This window comes from Rhinolophus sinicus, chromosome 15 (genome assembly GCF_057876585.1).
Source record: "Rhinolophus sinicus isolate RSI-liver-muscle chromosome 15, RSI-T2T, whole genome shotgun sequence".
NCBI classification, from domain to species: Eukaryota; Metazoa; Chordata; class Mammalia; order Chiroptera; family Rhinolophidae; genus Rhinolophus; species Rhinolophus sinicus.
This window is the reverse complement of record NC_142515.1, coordinates 49,932,641-49,957,111: the sequence shown is the minus strand read 5'-3', so window position 1 is coordinate 49,957,111 and position 24,471 is coordinate 49,932,641. Positions and strand designations below refer to the sequence as shown.

Genomic DNA, 24,471 nt, shown 5'->3' with positions numbered 1-24,471 from the left:
TGATTTTACCCCAAATGTCTTTTAACAACTTACAGAACTAATGTTCCTCAGAACAGTTTGAGCCCAGGCAGGTGGCAACTGCAGATTTACCATACTGCAGCATGAGCCAAACCCTCCAGACTAAAATGCCAATTTCATCGAGGCTTTTTCTTTAGTTCTACATGGCCCACGTGAGAATGACAACTCTCAGGCAAAAATGAAATGTCCTCAGTGAATTACGACCATTTGAAGAAAAAAACCTTTCTCCATGAAGTACTGTATGTTTCCAATATAGGTTGTCTCTTTTATTTAGCACTTAAGAGAAATTGGTTCTACTGCTTATTCTTATACATACGGGGCAGAAAATTAAATACATAACTTCTCAAGGGCTATCCAAATGATTTACCTAGTCTGCTGAAGAAGTAATGGAAAATTGAACTCGACTCCTTCCCCAATGGCATCCTATGATGGAAAAGTTGGAAATTATTGGAGTTGGAGCTCTAGAATGAGTTATAGCCTATATATAACTTAGAGTATTCTTATTTCCGCCAAGAGAATAAAAGGTTTTCAGGTATGATAGATCCCCATTATAAAGCACCTCATGATATTATAATTTGGTAAACTTGGAGGTCCAGTTGTGTCCCCTGTGTAGTTTGAACTATAAGACAGGAAAATAATCACACAAATATAGTCCCTCACCTTTAGTCTTCATGTCCCAACACAACAGCCGACTTAGATTGAAAATCATAGTTTGTGACATGGTCTGGCCTTAATGCTTTATAGTCATTCTATATGTATAGGTATTGCCTGACAAGTCAAGAGAATAAATAATAAAACCAGTGGCATAACCCCCACAGGATGCTCTGCCACCCCAAGTATTTTTTCTGAAGTATCTGTCATATCACCCAATGATCTCAAATCAATTTCTTTTATCTCTGCAGTGGCACGAATGACCTCTAAGAATCTTGGTGGTTTTAAAAATCTTTGAATCTAATAATTTCGAATGAATAAAGGAGTTTCAGTGTTTTTGGCATTTAGGTCCCCACTAGGTTGTTGGAGAAGTCAGAAATTAGTGATGGAGTAATTTCTAGCACATACCAGACTGTTGTATTCTGAACGATCGTCTTTGACAAACTGCCACCCTCTCCTGAGCTCTCCTGCAGCATTGCCCGTTGGAGGACTGTGAGGCCATCACACATCTGGAACACTAACAGCAACCATTATTTCATAGCAATGAATGTCACCTGTAATTGAAAATTTAAAAAGGAGGGGAAAGGTGAAAGGGAATAAGAGGTTCAAATTTCCAGATATAGAACCATTTATGGGAATATAATGTACAGCGTGTGGAATACAGTCAATAATATTGACCATTTCATAGGCCAGGCATAACGCAAGTGCTTTATGGACATTATCTCTCTTAATTCTTAAAACCTGAAAGGTATCATCCCCCATTTGATGGATGAAGAATTAGAAAATGAAGCAGCTTGCTCATGGTTACCCAGGTAGGCAGTAGTAGAGCCAGGATTCAAACCCAGGTCTCTCTAATCCCCAAATCGATATTCTTTCCACACCATCGTGTTACCTCTCAGTATATCCCAAAATGCTGCTGGGATTTGAAAATCTTTGCTGAAATACAATCCAGGAGGCAATGGAGGTTTGCCATTTTGAACCATGCTCAGTAGCTTAAGAAAGACGGGCTCTGAGCTATTTCCTCCCAGTTTCCTTTGGCTAAGAGTTGACCATTCTAGGGGCCAGAATAAAGTCCTTTTGGAAACTATGATGTTTTGGAGTACATTATATCCCTATAACTTGTTTTATACCTGGAAATTTGAACTTCTTATTCCCCTTCACGTTTTCTCCCCTTTTTCAATTTTTCAATTACACTTGACATTCAATATTATTTTATGTTAATTTCAGGTGTACAGCATTGTGTAGACATTTATATAATTTAAGAAGTGATCCCCCTGCTAGCCTAGTACCCACCTGGCACTGTACATAGTTGTTACCATATTATTGACTATGTTCCCTATGCTTTACTTAACACTCCCATGACTGTTTTGTAACTACCAATTTGTACTTCTTAATCTCGTCGTTTTCTTCACCCTGCCCCCCTAGCCCCCTCCCATCTCTCACCCCAATAAATCTAGTACCCATCTGATACCATACATAGTTAGTACAATATTATTGACTTATATTCCTTATGCTAGACCCTAAATCCCCATAACTACTTTGTAAAAATCAATTTGTACTTCTTGATCCCTACCTCTTTTTTCCCACCCCAACCCCCTCCCATCTGGCAGCCATCAAAATATTCTCTGTATCTGTGAGTTTGTTTCTGTTTTGTTTGGTTGTTTATTTTGTTCTTTAGATTCCTCTTATAAGTGATATGACATTTGTCTTTCTCTATCTGACTTACAACACTCAGCACATTACCCTCTAGGTCCATCCATGTAGTTGCAGATGGCAAAATTTCATTCTTATTTTATGGCTGAGTAATATTCCATTGTATATGTGTACCACCTCTTCTTTATGCATTCATTCTTTTATTCAGGGACACCCAGGTTGCCTTCATATCTTGGCCATTGTAAACAGTGCTGCAATGAACATAGGGATGCACACGTCCCCATGAAGTAGCACTTTGGGTTTCTTCAGATAAGTACCAACAAATGAGATTACTTCTTTCTCTCTTGTTATAGCCTTCATCTTAAAGTCTGTATTATCTGGTATAACTATTGCTACTACCCCAGCTTTTTGTTTGTTTCCATTTTCGTGAGATTTCTTTTTCCATCCTTCTACTTTCAGTCTCTGTGTGTCTTCTGATCTGAAGTGAGTCTCTTGTAGGCATATGGGCCTTTTTTTCTTACCCATTCAGCCACCCTGTGTCTTTTGATTGGAGCCTTTAATCCATTTACATTGAAAGGAATTACTGATATGTAGTTATTGCCATTTTATTCATATTTTTTTATTTGTGTGTGTGTGTGTGTGTGTCTTAAAGAAGTCCCTCTAACATTCCTTGTAACTGGTTTGGTGACTATAAATGCTTTTTTTTTTTAATCTGGAAAGCTCTTTGTCCTTCAATTCTAAACAACAGCTTTGCTGGGTAGAGTAATCTTGGTTGTAGGTCCTTCTTTTCATCACTTTGAATATTTCGTGCCAATCCCTTCTGGCTTGCAAAGTTTCTGTTGAGAAATCAGCTGACAGTCTTATGGGAGCTCCTTGTATGTAACTAACTGCCTTTCTCTTGCTGCTTTTAAGACCATTTCTTTGTCTTTAACCTTTGGCATTTTAATTATGATGTGTCTTTGTGTGAGCCTCTTTGGGTTCATCTTGTTTGGGATTCTTTGCTCCTCCTGGGACTCTCTGCTCCATTTCCTTCACCAGGTTAGGAATTATTTCATCAAATAGGTTTTCAATTCCTTGCTCTCTTCTTCTCCTGGTACCCCTATGATGTGAATGTTGGTATGCTTGATGTTATCCCAGAGGCCCCTTAAACTCTTTATTTTTGGGGGGTTCTTTTTTCTTTTTCTGTTTCAATTGGGTGTTTCCTGCTACCTTATCTTCTAAATCACTGATTCGATCCTCTGCTTCATCTAATCTGTTGATTCTCTGTAATGTATTCTTCATTTCCATTATTATATTCTTTATTTCTGACAGGTTTTTTTATGGTTTCCATCTCCATTTTTATGCTTCCTATCTCTTTGTTGAAGTTCTCCCTGAGATCACTGAGCATCTTTATACCCAGGATTTGGAACTCTGCATCTCATAGATTGCTTGTCTCCATTTTGTTTAGTTCTTTTTCTGGAGCTTTGTTCTGTTCCTTTATTTGGGATATGTTTCTTTGTCTCCCCATTTTGGCTGCCTCCCTGTGTTTGTTTCTATGTATTAGGTAGGACTGCTATGCTTCCCGATCCTAGTAGAATGGCGTTATGTAGTAGGTGTGCTGTGGGTCCTAGTGGCAGAGTCTCCCTCATCACCAGAGCTGGGTGTTCCAGGTGTATTTCTTGTGTGAGTTGTGTGCCCTCCTATTGTATTCAAACCTTGCTGTTACATGTTAATGGGAGGGATTGACCCTCAGGCTGATTGGTTGTGAGGACTGGACATGACTACAGTGGAGGAAGTGTGGTGCAGAGGCAGACCCTACAGCACAGGATTTGCTTTAGCAGGGCTCTGGTGCCTGTCCAGTCTGCGCTTTGGATGTGTCATTTTTGGAGGCAGCCAGGTGATGCTCCAGCTCAGTCCAAAGCTGGCCACTGGGCGTACCAGCCCCAGAGCCTCCTGGAAGGGGACTCACTGCAAGCCAAGTTTAACCACGTCCTGTGCCCTGCCCAGGACACCTGGCATGAACCACAAAGCAATCTGCAGATGGCCACCACCCGCACTGGTCTTGGAGATGCCTCAAGAGGCCAAGCCACAAACCAATGCCAGCTGTCACTAGTGCCAGGCTTAGAGCTACTCAGCCAGAGGTACAGGACATGCTGAAGCCAGATGCTGCTTGTTTGGGTTTTGTGAACCTTTGAGAGACTTTAGGAAAGTCTGCAGCATCAGCTAAGGCAGGCTGTTTTTATGAAAAGCCACTGGAAGTGGCCTGAGTGTGCCCAACAGTTGGGTTGGGTAGAGTCTCAGGAAATCACCAGGGCAAGGCAAAAGAATGGTGTTAAACACGTTGATGGAGACTCAGATATGGCGGCTGCCTGCATCTGCACTCCAGGAGGGGGGAAAGTTAAAAAGAAACAATGGCTTCCTCCAGCTCCCCTATCCAGGAGAAAGCTGCCTTTCCAGCCTCATGCTGAAGCCAGACAGCTCCGTTCCTCCCCATATGTCCGTGGCATCTTTTAAGCTGCTGCCCTAGCACTGGATCTGAGAGTGAGTGAGTCTGTCAGTGATAAGTTTGTGCATGGGCCCTTTAAGAGGAGCGTCTGGGACTCTAGCTGCCCTCCATCTCACTCAGCCACAATGTCCACTGGTTTTCACAACCAGAAGTTATGGGGACTTCTCTTCCTGGCACTGGAACGCTGGGCTGGAGAGCCTGGTGTGGGGCAGGGATCTTTCGTTCCTCCAAGGGGGACCTCTGCAGCAGAGATATCCCTCCTGATTTTTAATGGGACCAGCCCATTCCATGTCTCTGCCCCTCCTAATAGTCTCGAGGTTGCTTCTTCTATATGTCCTTAGTTGTAGGGCTTCAGTTCAACTAGACTTCAGGTGATTCTCAGTGATGGTTGTTCTGTAGTTTAGTTGTAATTTTGATGTGGTGGTGAGAGGAGGCAAGCACAGCATTTACCTACTCCACCATATCTTGACTGGAAAAAAAGGATTTGTTACATTTTTAAATACTGTCCTAACATCTAGCATTTATTTATTGCACATTAACTTTATGCAAGAAATTTGTAAGCATAAATTTTGGTTTTAAATTCAAACCTGAGTTCAAGTACCTGCTCCTCACTAGCCTTGTGACAATTCTTTACCTGCCTGTCTTATTAAACAGCTAACAGACTGGAAATAATGTATCCCAATATGGAAACTTTTTAAAAAGTGATTTAAAAAAAATAAAAAGATCCAACCTAGAATCTGATGAGGCTTAACTTTTGTTCTCTTAGGAAGTAATATCTACTGCTTTTTTCTGTCACTTTTGAGGTTCAAATTAGAAGTTATAAGTTGTTTGTACTTATTAATGAGGATTGGAGCTTTTAGCTTTTCCTGAGTTTCATCATTCATACAAAAATTCTTGGGATCATTGCTTTCAGAAGGTGTTATCATTATTTGTTCTCTATTTCTAGGAATATCTAACCCCTGTTGGTATCTCTAATATCCTCAGCATTCATGGGAGAATTTTTTACTAGACTATAAACTCTCATGGACATGAACCATGTTTTCCACATCTGTATATTCTACTCTGAGCCTAGAACAATGCTGTATATACAGTAGATGTTTGGTTAATGTTGAATAAATGAGTGAATTAATTCTAAGCATGATCAGATCCTGGAAGGAAGGTGAAATGCTCTAATAAAAGCCTAGGGTGAGGAAGGAAATAATAGGACTATGACACTTTCCTATGTCATTAATTTTCTTGACACCAAGAGCAAGTCACAATTTCTGTGACACTCAGGTTAGCGTTACATTAAATATCTCCAAGGATTCTCCCAGATTTGAAATTCTATGACTATAACTACATCAGTTTTTTATGGAATGCAGTAATGTCTTAAGGGACATGTTATAGCCTAAAGTTATAGCCAAATCTATATGAAAATGAACTAACTTATAATTATCAGATACATTTGAAATCAGAGCAAGGCTGTTGAATTCCCAAAAGAAAGGTGGCAGTTTTAATTTCTTTTTCAGAAATTTAAATTTTAATTACACTTTGGCTAGTGCCTCCATAAGAGCTAATTAATGGAGCTTGGTTTAGTAGTTGCAAAAGAGTGACAATTCTGTAAAATGTACCTAAAATGAACACAGGTATATATAAAGTAAGGTTTGACTCAGAAGGACATTCGCAACCATAAATACCTTCCCCACTTAGCTTTCTTGCCGCATAACAAATTATTACAAATTTAGCAGCTTTAAACAGCTGTTTATTGTCTGCTCCTACAAGTCAGAGTTTGGGCACAGCATAACTGGGTTCTCTGCTCAGGGTCTCAACAAGGCTGAAATCAAGGTGTCAGAAGGGATACATTATCCGGAGTTTAGGGTCCTCCTCCAAGTCCACCTGGGTTTTTGGCAGAATTCAGTTCCTTTCAGTCATAGGACTAAGGTCCCCTTTTTCTTGCTGGCTGTCAGCTAGGGATCACTCTCAGCAGGCCACCACAGTTCCTTGCCATGTGGCCCTTTCTCAGGCTCTCTCACAACATGACAACTCACTTCTTCAAAGCCAGCAGGAGAATCACTCTAGTGTGCTGAGATGGATTCTTATATTATATAACTGTAATCATGGCAGAGATTATCCCATTACCTTCTCCATATAAAGTAACTAAATCACAGGAGTAGTAACCCATCATATTCTCAGGTCCTGCCCACACTCCCAAAGAGATTATACCAGAAGGTGGGAATGTTGGCAACCATCTCAGAATTCTGCCCAGCACACCAGCTATAATTCCAGAAATTCCCACCTTTAGATTTTCTTTGAGGATTTCTGAAGATGTAAACATTTTAACTGATTTAAGACATGGTATCCAAAAACAAACAACAACAACTTGGCAGTCATACAATTTGACTGGAATAGCGCTTAGAAATCATTTTATTTAAACCATTACTTGATTGTTTTTAACCTCTTCATTTACACAGGAAGGAAATGACTTGCTCAAATCATAGGTAGTGTGATGCAAACCAGACCGGAGATTCAGGTCCCCTGACTTCCATACCACTGTCCTCTTTGGTACATGGCACCTCCTGCTGCTAGAAGGACCTAGAAAAGTACACATGGGACTCAGTGCTTACATGTGAAGGCAGAAATAGGGGGAAATTCACAGCAAGAATGTATGGGGAGCCCACAGGCAGCCATAGCATGAAGACAGGAGGCAGAAACATCACAAAGATGTGTGGGGAGGTGGTTATGGGGAATAAAGCTCCTATTTTATAAATTCTTTTAAAGTTCGTGGGAGGCAAGTCCCACTGCTTCAGTTCATCATTTCATTTTGTAAAAACATTTATATGGAAAGAGGAGTGTTGGCCAGGATTCCATTCATTTAAGACAAAATCATCCGTTTTTTGAAGTAAAATTATTCATGATGTAGACAAGGAAACTCAAATTCTGAAAGAACTGTTTGCTTTAGGAGGCAATTTCTCTGCAGAAACCTGGTTTATTTTCCCCAATTTAAAGTCTCTTAGCAATTCTAAGGATTGATTCTCACTTAACTATGTTGCTTTGATATCTTGTGATTTAGTAAAATTTTATAAGCACCCCAAGGAGAGAGAGTTGCTTCGTGATAACCAGTGGGAGAGAGAGGGGGGCGAGGGGGGGATAAACTGTCAAAACATCCACATAAATAGATAAGTAAGGACAAAATCAGCCAACATTACATCCTACACAGAAAAGGATCAGAAAAGAATTCCACCAACTGAGGAAGCATAGCAATTTAGTGTTTATTGCAAGCATTGCTTCTTGGGGGACTTCGAGGTTCATTACTCTTAGAAGCCTCTGAAGCTTTCATAAGACACATTTAAATGTGAAACATATTTAGATTTTCCTATAATGTCAGCAAACTGAATTTAAATATATCAGTTGCTGTCATTTTAGCTATCAGAGATTGAAGCTGACTGCAGAGCACAACAGAAGTAATTTTGTTACGGAGAGCCAGAAAGGTACTTCCTCCTCAAGACTGAAGTTAGGCTAAATTAGGAATTGGTTAAATAATGATACATCCTGTCAGTGGAATACTATGCAGCTGTTAACAGGAACTGTTTATGAACTGCTACGGAATTATTTCTAAGATACCTTGTTAAATGAATAAAGCAAAACTATATTGTAGCATACCACCATTTTTGTGAGAAGAAATGAAAAATAAATATTCGATTCTACATCCATATAATATTTCTGAGGAAACTGGAGATGTTGGTTGCCTCTGGACAACTAGGTGACAACTAGGGGATAAGGTGGGGAGGGAGACTTCAATTCATCATACCATTTGAATTTCGGAACAGGTGAATGTATGAACAAATGAAAAATAACTTCTTAAAATAAAAAGAATGAAATTTTAAAGAGTCTAAGAGGGAAAAGCAAGTTAGTATGGTAAATTGGTCTCCAAATAAATCCAGGCTTTGTTATAAAGATTTATTTGCAAGGAGACTTGACTGGCCCTCTGTAAAACCTATCCTGATGCGCTGTCCCCCGCTGCACCTGCTGTTCTAGCTCTCGAGTCAGGCATTAGCATCCCTTCCTGCTTTCAGTTCTTTATTCAAGCGGATTCCTCCACACCACCCCCATCACCCACTACCAAACATGCACAGATCTGGAACGGTCTGTCTCTTTAATCCTTTAGAATTCAGATCCCAAATGTACTTTCTACCAAATACAGACTATTCCACTGTGCCTCCTATGTGTCTATTAATATATCTGACATTTCTCCTATGTATTTCTCAATCTTAATGGTACATATGATTTCCTGCACTAAACTGTGATTGCCCCCTGGGTGTGTCAGCTGAAATCACTGACTGCCAATGGTGCTGGTAGAAATGCTTGCCCTTTATTGACAAAATGTGGTGAGGATTTTTGATGAAGCCAGATACCATACTGGATGATGGCAATGACTACTATAAATCAGTCTGTACCAGATTCATCACATAGGTCCATGGAAGCAGTTATCTGGGATGATGCTCTGAGCTTCAGAAAACCTGACTGCAGGTTTTGTTCATGGCATATACCAGTATTTAGGAGCCAGGACCACCATCACCTCTGACAGGCGGGCAGCCTAGCAAAGAGGGGGTCAACCTGCCAATGGTTCCAAAGCACCATGCAAAGAAATTTATTTTTTATTAGTAGTAGATTGCATTGCTCTTGGCTCCTTAAATTGTAGTTCTACTAAATGCTATCCCCACACACACACCCTGAATCAGGTTGAAATATAAGTGTTGTATTAGCCAAAGTATCTGGGAAGAAGATAAAAAAGAAAGGACAAGGCTCATTAAGGGAAAATCCTTCCCTCTGTCCCTACAAAGCCATCTAGGAATGGACTTAGGAAACTAAGACATCTGCATCATAAGCCTTTCCAGGGCTGAAACAGAAATGTGTCCCCTCATTTAACCTTGGCAGTCGCAAGCCAGCTTTTGATTCTCTCCACAGCAGTCCAGGAAGGCAGGAATAGTCACATGGCCACACAGCCAGAGCCTGTCAGCCCAAGTTGGCGTATCACCTTTCCAAACACCTTTGCATTAGGAAGAGAAAGGCAGCTCCTAACTGGGTCATGCTGTCCATGGCTGTATGTGTGCCTCAGAGGTAGCTGTGGGGAAAAGCTCCCACAACCGCTTTTATTTCATATGCTTTTCATTGGGTTACAGTTTAATAAACCTTTTAAGTCATCCCTGAAATTGTCCGTAAGTTCCAAGGGAATGCTAGTGTCTTCCACTGTGCATATCTGTGGTCAAATTGTAATGCTGGCTGCTCACAACCCCCGGCCATTCACGTACTCACCCCTGCCCACTGGCACTGAGTATCTCCCAGTTTGGCTTTTCTTTCATCTGAGCTCTTTCTGTTATTTAGGGCGACAGATTCCTGGAGGGGAATAGTATTGTCCATATATGGGATCAAGTGGACCCAGTGTGTACAGGGAAGTCAGGGCGGGAGGTCAGGAGACCTAGAGTCTAGACCCAGCTGCTACCACCTGGCTTTGTGACCCTGGGCAAGTTATTTAACTTCTCTGGATTTCATATTTCCTCTGAGCTCTCTTCCAGTTCTGAGATTCTCTGATTCTATTGGATATTTGGGCTCTTATGACTGTAGAAGTCTCCTTTATTCTGGGTGACTCTCATGGTACATAGTTTTATGTAATGTACTTTCTGACATTATAGTCCAACAAAGCTAGCACGTGTTTCTTTCGGCTGTTGAATTGTCCAGTCATGGACCATGCCAGAGAGTAAATTGGGAACCTGGCACAACTCAGATTCTGCCTGGACTTTTCAAAAAGCCAGATGGTACATTTTTGAGTGCCAATTGAGCCCACTTCTACAAATACTTCCCTATCCCAATCTTGTAGAAATTACCAAGTCTCATGTCCATCCATTGTTCAGGCAACTGGACCAGATTTGTACAAAAGGAATACATAAGGCCTCAGAAACGTAGGCCTTCTCCAGAGTGCTCATGCTCTATGTGGACATCTTTCAGATTGGAAACTAGAAGTGTAGCCATCACTCAATTAGCGTCATCAAAGAGGGGAGGCCCAGATTCCAGTACCAATAACTGGTCTGCTTGGGGAAGTCAATATCGGGGCGGGGGGGGGGGGGCGGGCAGTTGTTCTGTTTGCTCTGGTTTAATTAAGACTTTGTGATTGAGTCAGGGATGTGGAAGCAAATATGATTGAGCCAACTCTCAGGACCAGCTGTCAGGCACTTGGCTTGTGACCTGCTGTCATCCCACTTGTCCCAAGCACTCCCAGCTTGACAGCACACCATCTAGTTAAATGTTGTTTCCTCTTTTGCTTTCATTCACACTCTGGGGGCCTGAAAATCTTGGACTGAGAGAGGGCATCCCCCCAGGCTGCTTGCTGGCTGGTAACATCCCCTTGGTTGGAGCGACAATGACTTAGCAGCCCTGGTTCTTCCTCCTACAGTGCACATGGCATCAGAGCCCTCCCTGTGAGGCAGAACATAATTTGTAACTGTCAAGAGATAGCATTTGTAATGAGGCGGTCCTGCTCGTGGCCTCCAGAAGTCCCTATTCCTACAGCCACTTAGTACCACTTTTATGAGCTGGTCACTAAAAATTCTCAAGAGCCCTCACTGACATCCTTGGATACTATTTTAGTTAATGTAGAAGAAAGGGCCCACCTTCGTAGGGAGAAGCCTGGGCACGTGGAATATCAAGAATTAGCAATAGGCACTTTGCCCGGAGAGAAGGGAAGAACTGGGAAAGAGAAAAAGAGGACAGTTTTCAGTTATGTGAAATGCAGAAAAAGGAATGGTTAACAAAAAAGCATTCCTGTTTATCTAATATAGAACAGGTTTTGATCCACTTCTCAGGACATACTTCTGTGGCTGCAAAGGGTAATTCAGTAGGTGATCACAGTTGGACAGCATTCAGTTTTCTCTGATCTGATTGTTTTTCTCACTGAGCAATCTTCTGAGGTGAATTGAGTTTCCTTAGTATATTTTCCAACTGAGAAGTATAATAGCCAGCTGTTTTCATTTTAGTTCTCTAAACAGTTACTATTCTCACTGTAAACTGGCCTTCTGATTTCTGTTCCTCCCCTGCCATTTAGTTACCAGGAATCAGTTATTTCCGGGCCAGCTGAGAAAAATGGAGTGTCTAGACCTCTGAGGCTAAGTTTCTAAATTCTAGAACTTCTACCGTTGTGTAGATTCCCCAACTCCCCCTCCAGCAGTTATCCTCACCTCAGGAACATCCATCACAATAGTATCTTCTGCTTAAGTCTTCTAGTTCCGAGGGACATGGATTCCTCCTTCACCCTAACTCACATCCTGAGGGAAATTGTGGTATGAACAACCACCAACGCTGCAGGAAAAGGAAACGCTCTTCCCACCCTTCTGATCAACCTACTCCCCCGCCAGCCAGAGGCTCTGAACACTAGCTTATAACCAATACCACCTTTCCTCTGCCCTTTGCCAGACAAGATCCCCACCCCCACCTTCAGATTCTAGAAAATACCAATAAATGGTTTTCTGCACTGTTAAGCCACCGCCGCAGTTATCTTGTGACATCCCCTTATTTGAATATGAGAAAATTAAATCTAAAGAGATCCAGCGACCCCATCGGGTTCACATAGAATGTGGGTGGTAGAGCCAGGATGAGAGACTTCAGTTTTCCTACTGCCTCACCTTGCGCCTCTGCATTGCTCTGGTATGTGTAACTGCCGACCTGGGGGGAATGAATATATGGAGTTGAAGTGAAAGGTCGAATGCAGAAACACATGACAAGAAAAAACTGAAGCTGTAGAATGAAATAAGCAGAGAAGGCACACTGACTCTGTTTAAGTTCACATTGCTTCTGGATATGTAGAAATTAATCCTTTTCTTTCCTCTGAGTTTTACTTCACTTAAGACTGTTTATAAACAGTAACATAATTTATAATTACATATAGAATTTATAGATGTAGCTAGATCTGAATAAATCAAGAGAAAAGGCAGTGAAAATTGCCTAGTCCTTCCTGGTTTGTTTTTCATGAGAACCAATCTCACATGATTGCTAATGTTCAACAGCAAATGTCAGAGTAAGAGAAAAATGGCAAGAGAGATTTTCTGCTGAGGTCTGGGAAAAGACAAACAAAAAAGGCTGTATACTGAACTAGTGAGATTGGGGCCACTGCTTATCCCAAGAGGCACAGTTAGAAAGGACAAGTGGCTGGTGGAAAACTTGCAGGGAGGAGGGGCAAGAAACTGTCAATCAGTAACTGAAGGGTGAAGCCTTAGTGCACCGAGATAAGCCGCCTTATTCCCCAATTCCCGTTCCTTTTGCTTCCTAGTTACAACCTTGACTTTTTTTTTTTTTTTTTCTATTGGGGAATATTGGGGAACAGTGTGTTCTTCCAGGGCCCATCAGCTCCAAGTCAAGTCGTTGTTCTTTCAATCTAGTTGTGGAGGGCGCAGCTCACTGGCCCATGTGGGAATCAAACCCGCAACCCTGTTGTTAAGAGCTGGCGCTCTAACCAACTGAGCCATCCGGCTGCCCCTCCTTGACTTTTTGTTATCATGTTCTTTCCAGCGGGAGGGAAATGCCAACATGGGGACTATAGTAATATTAGGCATTCTATATTTTTTTCAAGGTATTCTTCTGGTAATAATTTATTAGAAAAACCACCACTGCATGCTCCTAGACTGTTAGAATCCCATCCTTAAATACTATGTGGATTTTATTGTGGTAAAATATATACCATAAAAGATGCCATTTAAACCATTTTTAAGTGTACAAGTCAGTGGCATTAATTATATTCACAATTTTGTACAACCATCACCACTATTTCCAAAACTTTTCCATCATCCCACACAGAAGTCTTTACCCATTACCACTAACTCCACATTCCTCCCTCCCCCAAAGCCCTGGTAACCTCCAATCTACTTTCTGTCTCCATAAACTTAGTATCAGGCATTCTTACTTAACTATATACACCTACTAAAGTATAGCAGCAGTAGAATAGAACCTGAGGTGAAAAGGGGGGGGGGGGGTTATAGATTTAAAACTATCATTTTTTAAAAATATGACTTAAATACAGTTGAAAGCTCTTTGTTACGACTGAGTAGTTTTATCCCCCATTCAGAGAAAGCAAAATGAAAGTCCCTGTGCTGTGCAAATTGAGCTTCTTTCTTTCTTTCAGTGACCATGCAGCAGGTGGCCAGGACAGTGGCTAAAGTGGAACTCTCAGACCATGTGTGTGACGTGGTGTTTGCACTCTTTGACTGTGATGGTGAGTGGGGCCCCCGGGGGTCAGGCGGGCACAGAGCCTCCTGCCCTTATTTATAATGGAGCCTTCCAGACAGCTCCAATGCACTAGCCTACACCTCTTCAGCTTACCCCTTTCCCACATCTATAGCTCAGCCCTCAGCATCATGACATTGAGAAATATAACCCCTGGTCCTGGTTTGTGTTTTCCATTTCTTCTTGTAATTCAAATTTGCCTATAGGCCTAAATTAAAATGTGACCCCAAGGATCTTAAAAATGGAAACAATTCAACTAAAGTAGTGTTTTTAAAGTGAAATAAAGAATAAACTCAAATAGAAAAGCTTGAAAGCAATGGAAACAAAACTACTGGAGCCAGTTCAGCTGCTTAGTAGGAGCACTTTAGTATTTGAATGAAGATGGGTACTGCTCTCTCCACCTCCCAAGGCATGTTTCAGTCCTGCACACCCCATCTTAATACTGCAGCTCGCAGAAGTCTGTGGCCTGAGTGCCCTTGAGTTGGCCCACTGAAGAGATCCTCGCTCCTCTCTGGCGTTATTTCTCAGCTACGCTGGCTGACTAACACTAATATTCACAATGGAGGCTCCCGTTTTCAGTGCTTCCTATGAGCCAGGCACTGTGCTAAGCTGCTCATTTAATTCTCTGACATGGGAATTATCAACCACATTTTACAGATAAGGAATCTGAGGCTCAGAGAGGTTAAGTCATTTTCCCAGGATCACAAATGTAGTAGCCGATGGCACAGCCAGGTGTGCGTCCAAGCTGTGCTGCCCCCTCTGTATGTATCACCTCCGTTGCTGGTCTTACAGCCAGCGTTCATCTTCCTCCAGAAAGCAGGGCTAATGGGATTCTAGAAGCATTTCAAAGGCTTCTGCCTCTGTGACACCTTGCATTTTGTCCCCAGCATAACGAATCACTCTGGTTCTTTCATTCCTTAGTGTGGTTCACTTTGCATCACTGCACGTTACACTGTATCTCTATGTACGGGACCTACCTTCTCTGTTAAACTGTGAGCTTTTTAAGGGTAGTTATTATACAGGTCCTGTTCATCTTTGGACACCCTCCCTCCCCGCATAGGACCTCGGCTAGTACTTTGCATGTAACAGGTGTTCATTAACTTATTTTAGTTATTAAGTTGAGCTTGAGTTGTTTAAATCTGCCACCTGCACCCACAACCGAGGTGTGAGTGAAGGGAAGTCCCAGGGCTCGGACAAGGAGATGGCCTCACCCTCAGGTGGCGGTGGCTTATTCTCTAGGCCGCCCTGTCCAGTATGACACCACTAGTTACATGTGGCTATTTAAATTTAAATGAATTAAAATTAAATATACTTTAAATCTCAGATCCTCAGTCTCCCCGGCCACATTTCAAGTGCCCCGTAGCCACACGTGGTCAGTGGCTACGGTACTGAACAGCACAAATAAAAACATTTTCCCCAGCAAAGATAATTCTAATGAACAGCACTGTTGTAGAGATTAATGGCCTACATTTTGATTTTCCTCTAATCGCATTTAGGTGCTTTCAGTTTTTTCCAAAAAACATTTATTTTTATAATTTTTGAATCCAATACCCTGAGCTGATCTGTGAAGTGAATGTGGGAATAAAGGCAACCAGCCTCACAGTACCCGCTTCTCCTGGGAAATGATGTTTGATCTTCCAGCCTTTCAGAAGCAGGCTGTGTCAATATCTCCTTGAATCACCTTAGAAAATCATTTACCATCTCGGGGGCTTATTTTCTTAATCTACAGAAAAAAGGAAGTCGATATTAAATTTAAGAGCCATTGTTATTTCCATCAGTGCAGGGTCTTGGGTCAAAATGTCAGAGGACAGAGAATTCCGAGTTTCAGACAGACTTGTTCACAGGTCACATATGCACACAAGTGACATTCAGTCATATACCCAGTTCAGAGGTAACAGAAGCCAGTCAGACTGGTCAGCCTGACCTTAGGGAAGCAGGAAGCAAACCCCATGTAGTTTGAGTGAATGACCTCAGATTTTTTTCATTTTAAGCTTCTTTTTTTATACAAAATACTAAGAATCTTGTTTAGACATTTTTGTTCTTTTACATTTTACATTCTTAATTAGCCATATTACTGATTACTTTTCAGCCCAGCCAGGCTTTTTTTTTTTTTTAATAAAAGCCACATTTGAAGTTCATGTCTTACATTTGAAGGACTCCTCGATGGCACCCGTGGCCTGAGACTCTGCCATAGCCCCAACCACCACACAAGTGCGCCCAACCACTTGACGGGGTTTCCCTCCCCGTCGGTTTTACAGAGGCCCGCCCCTTCCGCTCGCTCGTTGTCATCAACCTCAGTTAGGGTGATTGGTGTGGAGCACACAGGGCCTCCACCAACCTGATGGACATGGGTTCATCACAGTTGGATGCGCGCACACGAAGATGGGCTTGGCGCTTGTCTGAGGCTTTGGCGGCTTTGACAGCTTTGCGAGTTCCACGTGCCAGGCCCTGGTGGATGAGGGCGGTCTTCAGCATCTTGTCAAGCAGTATTCACGTCCGTTACACCTCTGGCAGTGATGCCTCCCTCGGCCCTGCCGTGGGTTCCGGGTGGAGCTGAATCCCGAATGCACCGAAGCCTCCGCCAACGAGCTGCGCCTGTGGCAGGCAGAGCCCCAACCTACTTTTAACCTTTTTATATTGAGGTAGAATATGCAGAAAAGTGCAAATATCGTAAGTGTACAGCTGAACAAATTTTTAAAAACCGAACATACCTGTGTAACTACCATTATCCAGAAACATCACATTACCTGGACCACAGAGGACCCCTCGTCACCCTTCCAGGCTGCCTTCTAGTCACCTCCTCTCCCAAGGGGAGCCACATGCCTGACTTCTAGTGCCATAGACTAGTTTTACCTGTGTTTGTTTGCTTGTTTAATCTTGCTGTGAGGTATCTCTGAGGCTGCTCTCTTCAGCCAGAAAACATGGGCCAGTTTAGGTTTTCAGATACACTCTACAAAAGGAAACCATTTATTCCCTCTTTCCACTCTCTTCCCAGACCCATCATTAGTCGGGAGGTCTGTTTGCTGGTTTCATGTTGCCGTATCACTACTGGTAATAGCTGCCATTCTTTTAATCAGTAGACCTTTATTCCTGGGCACCTAGTCAAAGAGTAACCATTTTCTACTATGCGGTGGTTACTGTTCAGTGTGATTTGAGAGGTGACCTTTGGGTAAACCAGATGCTCTCCAAGTTCTCTTCCAGACCTGAGTCTGCCACTGAAGCAGGTGGAAAGAGAAGCCATGAGAAAATGGGCTAACAAAACCAGATTGTGATTTAGGTTTTCACCATGAAAAGCGCTCATCACTTCTCACCTGGACTATTGCAGAGGTCTCCTAACTGGCTCCCATACTCCAGCCGTGCCGCTCGCCAGGCCCATCCCCACACATCCAACCAGAGAAATCTATCCAAAGTGGAAATTAACTACATCTCACTCCCCTACTTCCAGGCCCTCCCTGGTGCTCCATGCCAGGAAGATAGAGTGCAAAGCCTTTAACAAAAAGACAAGATCCTTGGGGACCTATCTCCTGCCTGCCTCTAGTGTCCTTGCCATGCCCCCACCTTTGTGGGGAGTGTACCTGACTACTGGGGTTCTCCATCAGCTGTGCTGCTCCCTGCCTGTGTGCTGGCTCACGGTGCTGCCATTCCTGAAATGCCTCCCCCATCTCACTCCCCTTTACTTGGCCAATTCCTGTTCATCCTTTGGGATCCAACTCAAGAGTCACCTCCAGAAAGCCTTTACTGGTCTGTACTTGCACCACCCCAGCCTGGGTTAGGTATTCTTCCCCAGGACCCCCACAGCATTCTTTGTTCACCCCATTATGGCACTAAACACACTGTTGCCTCTCCCCTAACCTGGGAGTATTTCAAGGGACAAAGTCTTATTTATCGCTTTATTCACAACACCTAACACAGGACCTGACATATATTCTCATTCCAATTCGTCACACTACACTGAACTGTCACTGAGTTGCATGCAGTCGGAAACATTAAGGAGCAAACCACTTTATTTTAAGCCGAGAGAATTGAATTTGGCTGCGAGAGCATTGGGCTTTGGAACCCTCACTGTGTGAACGATGGAATTTTCTCAGTCTTTGTTCCAAGGCCTCCACTTATCCCTGTTGTGTTTGCCTCTTCCTCTAGGCAACGGGGAGCTGAGCAATAAGGAATTTGTTTCCATCATGAAGCAGCGGCTGATGAGAGGCCTGGAGAAGCCCAAAGACATGGGCTTCACCCGCCTCATGCAGGCCATGTGGAAATGTGCGCAAGAAACTGCCTGGGACTTCGCTTTGCCCAAACAGTAACGCAGGCGTCAAGAGGGGCCACCTCCTCCTCCCCAAGCACCCCGGCCCCTTGAGCAGAGCCTTGGCACAGCCCTTCCTGCTGCTCCTTGTGGAAATACTGCTCCCTTCCTTTTGGGAATGCTCTCAGGATTCAACCAGTTGCCCCTCTCCACCCTCCCCGTCCCAGTGTTCCGCGAGGCTCTGATTCTGCCCAATGGCTATCACCATAGGTTCTCAAAAACATGAAGAAGTCCTAAAAACTCAGACTTTTGGTACCTTCAACAGCACTACCCATTCAAGCACCGTACGGATGAAGAATGCAGGGACATTCACAGATGCCAACCCGGGGAAACACCCAGTTCTCGAGTCAGTTTTGCTGTGGATTTAAATGAACAAGAACATTCCTTGCTTTTTCTCCTGCTGGTGCTTTTAAGCCGTAAGTTGGGAAAACCTCTGGCAGGCCAAAGGAAGTCTGTGATGAATGATAATGAGGGTGACTGAGCCACCCTGAGCTGGCAGGAAGCCTGGGCCAGTCCCCAAGGTGGCTCTGCGGCCTGCTCCAGGAAGGTGACGCGCACAGTGGGAATGGAGCAAGATGTGGAATTTAAAGCAGCTGCTTACCAGCTCACTCCGCTCCCTATGACTCCACTGCGCCTCTGCTTAATGAGCAGCAGTGATTGAGTTCACATTCCCTGCAAGTGCCATTCCCCTCCAGGAGTATGCTTCTGAAGCTGAGGCCTGGCCCAGAGCCTGTCTGCCCTCTGTCATAAACACTTGTAAAATATCACTTTAATTATAACAGTTTGCAAGAAACCCCCCCAAAGGTTTTTGTCTCCTTTATTTTAGAATCCTCTGGGGCACTTTGCATTTCTCCCCTGGGTTTGAGATCCTGCTACTATGTTTCCCCGAAAATAAGACCTAACCGGAAAAGAAGCCCTAGCATGATTTTTCAGGAGGACATTCCCTAAACATAAGCCCTAATGCGCCTTTTGGAACTAAACTTAATATAAGACCCAGTCTTATTTTCAGGGAAACCACGGTAGCCACATACCAGTTTTCTTTCTACCAGAGTCTGGTTCTTCCTGTTGAAAGGCAACTTTGGGCCCAAACAAGAAGTGAGGACATTTGGAGGTTAGTGGGGGCATTGTCCCAGCATAGTTTGGACAGCATTTCATCCTGGGCCAACGCACATAGCCCTTGATTACTCATCCCCCACGATAAGGAACTAAGACGGGCGGTAGCGCCTATGAGACGTCACCTGGTATGGTGGTCCTAAGTTTTAAGAGCTACAGCAACCAGTGTTTTCTATGGACTCAGCTGCCCCTCAGTGTGGCCTTCAGTAAGCAAGTAATTTCCCATCTGTTTCCTCAACTGTGAAATGACAGATAGGGTTGAGCTCAATGGGCTCTAAAGTTTCTTCCAGGTCTGAAAGCCTCTCCTTCAGCTTTCCTGTGGAATTCCTGCAGCCTCCAGAACCTTCAGGTAATGCCCCCTGGCATGACAGTGTCTTGATTCTGATGTAATAGAACCACACCCAAAACCCAGCGCTTCCTGCAGCGCCTGGAAGTGGATGGTTCTTACCAGGCAGAGGAGCAGAGGCCTGGGTCTGCACCGTGGCTCCTCAAGGATTGTACCAGCCCCAGCCATTCTCTCCAGAACACCTTAACGACCTCACCTCTGACACCCTTTCTGGGAACAGATTAGATCACCTCTCAAGGGTGTTTGCCGCTCACCTACCGCATCTGTCTCTTTCCCTTCTTGGGGTATGTATTCCCCATACCCAGGTATAGCCTTTGCTTTGCTCATTGCCCCAGGGCTGAGGCATCAGCAAAATGTGAGCTGTTAAGTTCACTTCACAGACTTCATAGGACATTCATTCGCCTACAAAAGAGATCTGCTGATTGGCCTGGGTTCACTGATGCTGAAAGCCAGAACCTAGCAACATCTTGAAACCCAGGGTCAGTGGCACCTCTCACAGGTACATGGAATTCCAGCTGAACTCCGCTAGCTCCTAGGAGTGCCTGAGGAAGCAGAGGGCCAGGTGCTCAAGAAGACAGCTGGCCACACATTGGCACAATAGGGGAAATGTGCAGGTGAGAGCTACAAGCTCAGTCAAGCAGAAGAGGCCAAGGTCGCCCAAGGAAGTCCTTGAGCAAGGTGGCATAATGAATACAGGCCAAGAGGCTTTTAGTCGCAGAGTCTGGGGGTAGGCTAGACGCACTGGGAATACAAAAGGCTGATTTGTGCTTCTCTCATTCAAATTGTTGCTTCTACCTAGAGAGAATAACCTTCCCCTCCTCCTCCAAGACCCCTCAAACTGCCCCCTCCTTAAGAAGCCCTCCTTGATCCTCTTCCAGACAAGACTGGTACCCCTCCTTTGCCTCCAGGGATCACTGGCCCACCCATAACAACACTGGTGTAATTCGATGTAATTTTTGTGAGATTGTCACCCACAAAGTTCAGACCCAAAGCAGTGACACAATCAAAGAAACAGCCCACCACCAAAAGCTAATTTAAAAATACCTCTCGGACAATATTAAAGTGATACTAGCACTACCTCAAGTCTCCCCCACAAACCCACCGCCATTCTCTACTTTTGTTGTTGTTCTCTACTTTTTAAAAAAACAAAAATTCCAGTTCTAGCCCTTAAGTCTCTGGGGAGGGAAAGAAACTCAGAGGGCACCCAGGATGCTGACCTTCTTTGACCTTGAACTTAGCATCCGCCACAGGACAAGCAGGAAGGATAGAGAGAGAGTTACTACGGGAACTGCGCTTAGAACATGCATGCTCTTCAAAACTCACTTGCACAGTTTTTAGTGCCCCACCTAGTTTTAGCTCTGGTTGGAGCACATGCCCTTGAACTAAATTGGGGTCTAAGACAAAGGAGAAATTCAGGCGGAAGAGGAGCATGGGAGCCGAGAGCCGGGTGTCCCGTCTCTCCCCCTCTCCCTTCGCCCCCCCCATCCTCTCCAAACAGCTCAGAAAACGAGGGAGCAGAGACAGTTCAGCTTTCAGGCTTCAGATGCCACCTACTGGCAAGAAGGCTTAGCGCAGGGGCTCCCTGCTCGAGCAGGGAACGGTCATTAAGGGAGAGGGAATCATTAAGGATGAAACCCAGATTTCTGTTCAGATGACTGGGTGTGTGGTGATGCTCTTCAGTGGGATTGGGAAGCTGACAGCACCAGGTTTGGGTGGAGTAGGAGGAGGCTATTTTTTTTTTTTTTTTTAACACATTGAGGTGCCTGAGAGACATCCTGGTGGAAGCACCGAGAAGGGAGTTAGATATAAGAATCTGGACCCAGAAAGGAGGTCTAGGGTGGAAATATGGTTTGGGAATCTCCTGAAAATCTGGGTTCTCCCAATTTCAAGACCAACTGACCATGAACATAAGTCTGAGTCAGTTTCCCAACTAAAATACAAACACCAGCTACATTCTTCCCCAAAGGAAGCTGGGACTAGAGACCATCAAAGCAAAAGGACTTTGAATCAAAGAACCTGCACTTGGTGGGATATCCATGAAACAGACAAGTTTGGGAGAAAGGACGGCAAGTACCCTGTCCCCTTACCTTTCCAGTCTCCAGTCTGGCCCTCCCTAAGTGTCGAGAGCTCCTTCTCTACGGAAAGAAAAGAAAGCAAAGGACTAAACTGAAAATCCAAAGATGCTATGGGGAAGTATTCATGTTTGTTCAACAAATAATTTATTGAAGCTCAAATTGAAAACTGAATTACCTATCAAACTCTTGGGTGAATTTTCACCATCCTCATTGTGAGATTTAGGTTTTCTCTCCTTTTTCTTTTTTTTTTTTTTACATAGGTAAACATTCACATGGTTCCAAAATTAAGCTTACATAAAAAGGCGTATGTTGGACAGCCTCCCAGCATTCCCACAGCTGCATAGTATTCCACTGTAGACCATAGTTGAATCGATAACAGTAGTTTATTCAGGGAGCAATTTTGGAGCCTGGAGTTCCTGGAAGGAAGGCCTTGGTGGGTCACATCTGACAGCAAGGGACACGGGAGAGCCAGGGAGCAAAAGAGCAAAGGACAAGAAGTGGGGGATACTCCACTGACTTGGAGATTCTTTTTGATCGCTTAGGAAGGAATTTATCCCTCAGGCTAGCTCAGAGAAACTCCAGATAAAGTGGGGAGAGAGAAACCTGTCTCTGGGATTCATTTATTCTATTCTTTTAACAAATACATATTGAGTTCATATTAGGTATCAGGCCCTGTGCCCACAGAGCACGTGAAGGCAAGATCTCCATCTTGGTGTAGCTGGAGACAGGTATGCCAGCTGTGCGAGGCAGGGAAAGGGAGCGTCCATAGAGGAGCCAGGCCTAAGTGCTATGGGAATTCAAAGCAGCGAGAGCTCATGGAGGAGGAGGCCCTTTCTCAGAGAAGGACACTGGCTCAGACGTCATCTCCCCGAGAGCCTTTCTATCCCACACACACAACAGCTCCCTATGCTGAGCCTCCTCTGGGGCTTTCACACAATCCCACTGTTGGACCTACCACAGTGTCCCCTAATTCTTTCAATATCTATCTACCTTATTAGACTGTGAGTTCCCTGATGTCAGGTTCTGTCCTTTATTTGTGGTGCATGTCTGAACCCCTACAGCTCTACACAGTGCCTGCCTTTCAGAATAGACATCTGACCTCTTCACAGGGAAGACAGTTTAAGCTGAGCCCTTGAGAACAAGTTAGACTTGGACAGATGGAAAAGATAATTAAGGAGGTGAGACAGATAGAGGCAGGGCGAAATGTATCTTATAGCGATGGGGAGGAACAATAGAAGATGAAAGGGTGCTAAGATCAGACTGTCCCCAGAAAAGAAATCTGGCAGCTAGTGGTCACCTAATACAAGGGTGGTTTTAGCTATAGGAGCAAAAGGAGGAGATGCTGAGTTTCACTTAAAGACTCATTTTCCCAGTGACTTCTGGGTACCTGGAGAGGCAATTAAGAATTTTGTCTCTTTTTGAGCCTCATCCTCCGACAAATACCATGATTCCAGTTAGGATAGAAGTTTCCAATTTTTTTCCTTTGATCAAAATCGAAACATCTTGATTTCAAGAACTATCAAGGAGAAACTAATTTCAGGTCAACCTGGCATACCAGTTCCAGTTTTAAACAAAAACTATAGACCAAGGACCATAACGTTTACCATGAAATGAGCAGGTGTGGCTCTCTTCCTGGCCTTTGGACTGAGAAGGACTGACAAGTCAAACTGCCTGAGGACAAACAACATTCCCAGTTTGACTAAGATCTATAAAAAAAAGGTAGAAAGTGATAACAGGAGGCTTGGTTAGACCCTTCAGGCTCAGTTTATAATCCCTTCTGGAAAAACAAAGCCTTTCTGAATTGAAATAGTTCAGAGACCCAGGTCAGCAGCAGAGGGGAGAGGAGGAGAAGTATGCAAAAACAGGAATAAAGAGCGCCTACCATACACACTCAGCCTGCCTCTCCAGATCTTCAGTGCTTGCTCCAGGCCCTGCCAACCAAGCCAAATTACTAACTACAGCCTCAAAATTTAAATAAGATCTTGTCATTTATATGCATTTGGGGAAAGGAGGGCTCACCAGCCAGTAGCTGGACAATCACCGTCCAATTCCTTCACACAACGAAATGACAGGCCTTTTACACAATGAGTACCTCTTCACAAAGTGAAGTACCTGTCATCACCCAGAGAAGAGGGGCCTCGTGAGACTCAGAAAATGGAAAAACAGAACCTCATGATACTTAGCAATGTGGACGAAAAAGGGACACTGTAGTAAATCTAACTGAAAGTAACCTCACAGGAAGATCTGATCATAAATTCCTACCTGGGCAGGTTATGGTGGGTAGTCATGCCTCAGGCCTGTAACTTCCCTAGCAAAAAGGTTACCTTTGCCCTGTCCACTGTTTGTGTGCATCGACGTTAACACACCCTTGAAATGCCTCTTTTTCAGACCGCCAGGAAGCTAACACCCTTAAGAGAACACATAACCTTGTTAACTCTCCTGTAATCCAATCCTTGCCTTGCTTTCTCCCACCTTCATGTAATCTTCCTTACATTCCCTCCCAAATTCCAAATGTATAAAAGAAACTCCCAAACTGTCATTCTCCAGAGCATTTAAGATCTTGCTTCCTGGCAGTGTCATCAAC

The 24,471-nt window shown here is 43.7% G+C and overlaps 1 protein-coding gene and 1 long non-coding RNA gene across 3 annotated transcripts in view; one reads left to right on the top strand and one right to left on the bottom strand.

Annotated features, from left to right (window-relative positions):
• The window catches only part of MICU1 (mitochondrial calcium uptake 1), a 181,278-nt gene extending 162,128 nt beyond the window's left edge, over nt 1-19,150 (top strand). For both annotated transcript variants that reach the window (XM_019745859.3, XM_074339573.2), the window contains exons 11-12: nt 13,953-14,042; nt 18,194-19,150. In XM_019745859.3, the coding sequence (XP_019601418.2) occupies nt 13,953-14,042; nt 18,194-18,354 (251 nt within the window). In that variant the 3' untranslated portion in view covers nt 18,355-19,150. The remainder of the gene's footprint in view (nt 1-13,952; nt 14,043-18,193) is intronic.
• Nucleotides 6,950-24,460, bottom strand: LOC148755187 (uncharacterized). The gene is made up of 3 exons (XR_016018924.1): nt 24,150-24,460; nt 21,900-21,947; nt 6,950-7,378 (listed from the first exon to the last, which is right to left on the bottom strand). It is a non-coding gene; the product is annotated as an uncharacterized LOC148755187 (long non-coding RNA).
• Between the last annotated feature and the right edge of the window lie 11 nt (nt 24,461-24,471).